Raw genomic sequence first — 5,451 nt, 5'->3', positions numbered from 1 at the left:
ACACACACACACACACACACACACACACGTGCACACACTCTCTCTCACACACACACCCACCATTTTTCACCCACCATGTTTTGGTTTTCGTTTTTTTGGTGTTGGTTTTATTTACTAAAATAAAAAATAAAATTGTTTTGATTTAACTTTTTAGATTGAAAAAACATATGTGCGTGCAATCAATCACAACTTGCAACTTGTGTGGCGTTTCTGCAAATTTATGTGGCATTATTGCAAAAGCGGGCACTTCAAAATACCTCAAACAACAAAAACAAATTCTAACCTTTGAGAAAAATACTGTTTTTAATGTATTTTATAATGTTTCAATACATATTTACAAAATATATATCAGAAAAGTTGCCAGAGGATCAGTTGGCCACTTCCAGAAAACTGAATGGATCTCTATGGGCCTCTGGATATATATGGTCATTACACTATTCTTTCAAAAACTCTAATTTCTACAAGCTTTTCTCTAACCAGCAGATGGCAGAATTCTACACCTAACACCTAGATCAGCTATCTAGATATACCTAGATATCCAGAAACAACTTAAATCAAATTTAGATAATCATTTAAGTGATTTTTTAAAAATGTGATATTTCACATGCAAGCTAATGGTGTAGTTGAGGAATTTTTTGGTAAATGGGTACAAAAGTACTTCATATCTCCCAAAACACAGCTTTAATGTATAGATGAGAAGTAAACAAAAAAATGTATATATTATTTGTATGATAAAAAATGTATATATTTTTTTTTACAATAACTATCAATTTTGGGGTCATATTGACCCCAAAGACCAGAAGTTTAAACAGGAAATGAGGACCATTTGAGGGTTTTAAAAAGGGTGGTCTGTGGTACGGCTCATGTGAACTCCAGTACGGTTTGCTGCTGATGTGAACGCAATCATACCAAATCATGGAAGTGAACCGCTATTAATGACGTATTATCTGATAAAAATGTGTGTTTGTGTAGTGAAACACTCGCTCGTCAGGAAAGTGAGTAAACACTTTCCTAATGAGCGTGACTGATGCGCTGCAAGCAGAAAGCTGTATGTCTCATTTCTGTTTGCCTTCTGCGTTCTTTATTTGCAGTACATTCGTAGGACAGACGTAAGTGCCGTTATGCACTGAAGCTTTGTAAACAAAACGAATGGTTCAAAAACGTAAATATATAAAAGTGCAGAGAGCAATGTTATGCATTTTTCCGCCGTCATTACTAAGCAATGGGGTAAACAGCTGCTGGCTTGATGATGCAAACGAACCACGGTTCAGACCCAAATAAAATAATATGAACGCAGTCCAGCAGGGGCAGGGGGAGGGGGGAGCAATCGAACTCGGGTTCGGACCAGGCAATCAAACCAAGTGTGAAAGCACCCTTAGAGTGTATGTTGAGCGCTCTGGCCTGTTTTGGCACTCAGAGCAGCTCTTTGTATGCTTCGTAGGCCGCTCTAAAGGGCTGCCAGTTACAAAGCAGAGACTCACTGGATAGTTGATGCTATAGCCCTGGCTTACAACTCAGCGGGCTTGCAATGTCCTGTAGGAGTGAGGCCCATTCCACCAGAGGAATGACCTCCTCCTGGGCTTGGTCCAGCGGGATTTCTATTGGTGATATCTGTGTGGCCGCCGGCTGGTCGTCGCCGTCCACCTTCACCAGGTTTTATAACTTGGACGTCCCTCCCTTGCAGGCATGTATTTTGTCTGCTTAAATTCACCTAACCCCCCTTTTAATGGGTAGGATTTTGTGATGTAGTCCTCAGCCTAGTGGCTCGAGTCTCATTGTTAGCTCATGCTTACAGGAGCCCTCAGTGCGTTCCGTCCAGTGCTGGGCTTCCAGAGCGGCTTAATTCTGCACTCCCTTATAGCATGGCGCTATTGGATGCAGGCCCCCCTCAATTTCAGATCATCAGCTCGTTAGAAGAGAGCCCCATGCATGAACTGTGTTCCAAATGACAGTGTCCCTACACAGTGTTCATTGCTCCCTACTCCCTGAGCAAGGGGTCATGAGGACTGGAATTGAGAACCACTGATGTAAATAAATAATTCTTATTTTCACGTTTCATGTGTATTTGCATGTTTAAAAAAATCATAGAAAAATAATGCACTGATTTATCGGTGTCCATAAAGAGACCTTGTCGTATAGCAATGCTGTCTTTTGTGTATTCCTATTTTCCTAGTAACTTACACTGAAGGAAGTCTTTCCTGCTCTCATATTCTGGGGTGGGAATGATCTGGATGCATGTCACTGTGGAAAACAACACACATGACATACAGTTTCAGTGTAAAAGAACTAGATAAATAGAATACTAATGAGTCTCCAGTACTTTACCTCTTCCAGAGAGTTTTTCAATCTCTTCTCTGCAGAAATCCTCCAGTTTCTGTCTCAGTTTAGAGACTGATTTTCCTACAACATCCAAAGAACTCTCAGTGATGCTGGGAACATCTGGAGATCCAGGAGGAACAGGGAGAGATGGGAAACTCTACTCAGACACAAACAACCAGAGAATAAATTTAAGACAGAAATATTTCATAGAGAGTAAATGCTGCTCAAGTGTCAATAAAATCTGTAAAAGCTCTCAGTAATGAAAAGACTAAAGACCATGGTGTTACCTGGAGGAAATAGGTGTGATTATGTGTCTGTGAAAGCTGTTGTAGTTCAGCATCACTCCTCCTTAGTTGATCAATGTCCTGCGTTAGTCGCTTCATAAGTCCTTCAGCTCGACTCACTACAGTCTTTTCTCGATCTCTGATCATCTGTGTAACCTCAGAACATCTTCGCTCTATGGACTGGATGAGTTCAGTAAAGATCCTCTCACTGTCCTCCACTGCTGTCTGTGCAGAGCGCTGTAGGACACACATTACAATCAGCTCTTACTGCTGCTCACACAGTCTGCTGTGCTTCAGTGGGACTGAAAATCACCCTCAATAACCAACTGAAGAAGAGTCTTATCTAAACCAGCACTGCTGCTTCTCCTCAGAACTCACCTTGTGAGTTTTCACAGCCTTTTTCAGCTCCTGAAGCTTCTTCTCTCGCTCCTGGATTTGCTGCTGGAATTCTCTCCGTGTCTCGTCTAATTGTCTCTGTATAGGACAAAACAACAGTGCATCACAGAAGTATGAGTGAAATGTTTGAGTGACTCCTGCCTTTGTGTTTTCATTGCAGAGAACTGGATAATCTTAACACTGTCTCTCAGTCTGTACCTGTTTTTCGGTCCTCTCTGCTGCAGTTGATACAGTATCATGACTTTTGTGTTCATCCACCATACAGACCATGCATATACACTGCTTGTCAGTACGGCAGTAAATGTCTAGCAGTTTTTCATGTTGATGGCAGATCATCTCCTGAAGACGTCCAGTGGCGTCTATTAGATCATGTCTCTTTCCTTTGAAGAGATTCTCATGTTGTTCAAGGTGATTTTGACAGAAAGAGTTCAGACACACCAGACAGGACTTGACGGCTTTGTTTTTTCTTTCAGGACAGACGTCACACTTCACATCTCCAGGTCCAGCAAGAACAGCAGGTTTGCGTTCAGTGTTCTTCAGTTGCTCCACCACTTCAGCCAGCATGGTGCTTTTCTTTAAAACAGGTCTTGGTCTGAAGGTCTGTCTGCATTCAGGGCAGCTGTAGACTCTCTTCTGATCCTCTTGATTCCAGTGGCCTGTAATGCAGCTCATACAGTAACTGTGTCCACAGGGAATAGTCACTGGATCGTTCAGCAAATCCAGACACACTGAACAGCTGAACTGGTCCTGAGAAAACCTGGCTTCAGCCATTTCAGTGCATGCACAGAGACACAGTACAGCTAAATGGCACTGAAGTTTCGTTTCCTCGACGTGGAGAGTTGATGTAATTTCCTGATTCTGTGTTTGAGAGACGTGATCAAAACGGGTGTGTCTGTGAAGTGCCCTATCATTCATACTACAAAGGGCCACTAGATAGCCGTCTCCTAAAGAAATACAGAAGTAGTGAGCATGATATTGAACTTCAACACACAAACACCTCCAACTGTCCATGCATTTTACGTAGACTACTTATATAAACTAATCGTTTTTAAGATAAATGTTTTCAGTACATTAATGCGACCAGTGGACTTATTTGATAAATTATTTCGATTTCTATCAACATCAGTGGGGCACAGAGCTCTAATGGATGTTAAAAAAACGAAATGTCAAGTAAATGTCAAGAAAGAAAAATACATTTAAGATTCAAGACTTTAACATATTGAATAATTACTATATCAAAACATTAGATGCTTGTTTTGTTAAATCTGGTAAGATCGAATAGTTCACGAATAGATCACCTACTCCGCTCATGCAGTAGGTGGCAGTAATCAGCTCTCAAATGCTTTAATCAGCGAGCAACGATTCCAGTAAAGAAACACGGCACCGCTAAACTAGAGTTCAACATTTCTGCTGAAGTTTGACTAAACAAGCCTCTGCTATTTTAGTAACTGAATTGTGTGAGATATTTTCTTTATTAAGAAGTAGTTTAGAAGATGTTCGTGGCGAAGAGCATCGCAGCGGATCATAAAGATCTGATTCACGATGTTTCTTATGACTTTCACGGTCGGAGGATGGCGACCTGCTCCAGTGATCAGAGCGTCAAGGCAAGACAACACCGTCCATGTGTTCAGTTCCGCTGCACAGTACTAAATAGAGGCTGTGTCTATAAACCTAGTGAACTCAGGTGCCGACATAGACCGCATTGAGAGTCCTGTGACACGGTATATTAGGGCAGCTTACTAGGTTTTGAGACACAGCCAGAGACTTCAATTGGCAGAGACCTTTTTATGACTGAAAGACGTTTCTCGTCCTATTTAAAACTGCTTCAAGCCCCAAATTACATGAAATTCAGTAGTTTATATAGGCTTTTGAGTCTTGAAGGTTTCATTCAGTGCAGCTTGTGGTTCTTTAGCTTATGTGCCTAATTGTTCCACAATTTAATGACAAACATTCTTGCTTTTTTCTCTTTTTAAACTGTTTTAGGTCTGGGACAAAGGTGACGACGGAGAATGGCATTGTACTGCTAGCTGGAAGGTATGAGTTATTTGTGTTATGTCCAGGCCGGTGTTGTGCCGAATTCTGCACCCCTGCCAGATTATGCACCCCCTCGTTGAAGTCGCTACCTGATTGCCTAATCCCAACCCCACCCCTAATCCTAACCCCTTCTTCTAAATTCGCATTTAGAAGATATAAGCATTCAAAGCTTGCAGTTCGTCTCTTCTGTCAAAACGGCTCAACGATTTTTTTGACATCACATCGTACTTCAGCTTCTCATCAAACTTTCTGTCCAATCAAATGCTCTCTAGAATCCGAAGCCCCGCCCCCTACACTATAAAATAGATGCTGAAGCCGCGGCTGAAATCGGTCACTTGTCCACAGAATTAGTATTTTCTGTACAGTGAATGGCACGTAGTGCACTATATAGGGGACAGGGAACGATTCAAACAGTGTT

At 41.6% G+C, this 5,451-nt stretch overlaps 2 protein-coding genes across 4 annotated transcripts in view; one reads left to right on the top strand and one right to left on the bottom strand.

Moving 5' to 3' along the window:
• The window catches only part of LOC107668714 (tripartite motif-containing protein 16-like), a 13,360-nt gene extending 9,546 nt beyond the window's left edge, over positions 1-3,814 (bottom strand). Inside the window, exons 1-5 of the mRNA XM_016460686.1 lie at positions 3,198-3,814; positions 2,982-3,077; positions 2,607-2,840; positions 2,326-2,476; positions 2,182-2,241 (exon numbers count right to left, since the gene is read on the bottom strand). Coding sequence (XP_016316172.1) covers positions 2,182-2,241; positions 2,326-2,476; positions 2,607-2,840; positions 2,982-3,077; positions 3,198-3,770 — 1,114 coding nt within the window. The 5' untranslated portion in view covers positions 3,771-3,814. The remainder of the gene's footprint in view (positions 1-2,181; positions 2,242-2,325; positions 2,477-2,606; positions 2,841-2,981; positions 3,078-3,197) is intronic.
• A 491-nt stretch (positions 3,815-4,305) lies between these two features.
• seh1l (SEH1-like (S. cerevisiae)) overlaps positions 4,306-5,451 on the top strand; it is a 15,555-nt gene continuing 14,409 nt past the window's right edge. For 2 of the 3 annotated variants that reach the window (XR_001631923.1, XM_016460689.1), the window contains exons 1-2: positions 4,309-4,603; positions 4,983-5,033. Coding sequence is in view for 2 of the 3 variants with exons in the window: in XM_016460689.1 (XP_016316175.1) it covers positions 4,493-4,603; positions 4,983-5,033 (162 nt within the window). In the remaining variant the exon portion in view is untranslated. Of the gene's footprint in view, positions 4,604-4,982; positions 5,034-5,451 lie in introns of all 3 variants that reach the window. The other variant, XM_016460688.1, reaches the window with a different exon arrangement.

Source organism: Sinocyclocheilus anshuiensis, unplaced genomic scaffold, assembly GCF_001515605.1.
Source record: "Sinocyclocheilus anshuiensis isolate Anshui unplaced genomic scaffold, SAMN03320099.WGS_v1.1 scaffold108, whole genome shotgun sequence".
Taxonomy (NCBI): domain Eukaryota; kingdom Metazoa; phylum Chordata; class Actinopteri; order Cypriniformes; family Cyprinidae; genus Sinocyclocheilus; species Sinocyclocheilus anshuiensis.
This window is presented reverse-complemented; position numbering and strand designations above follow the sequence as displayed.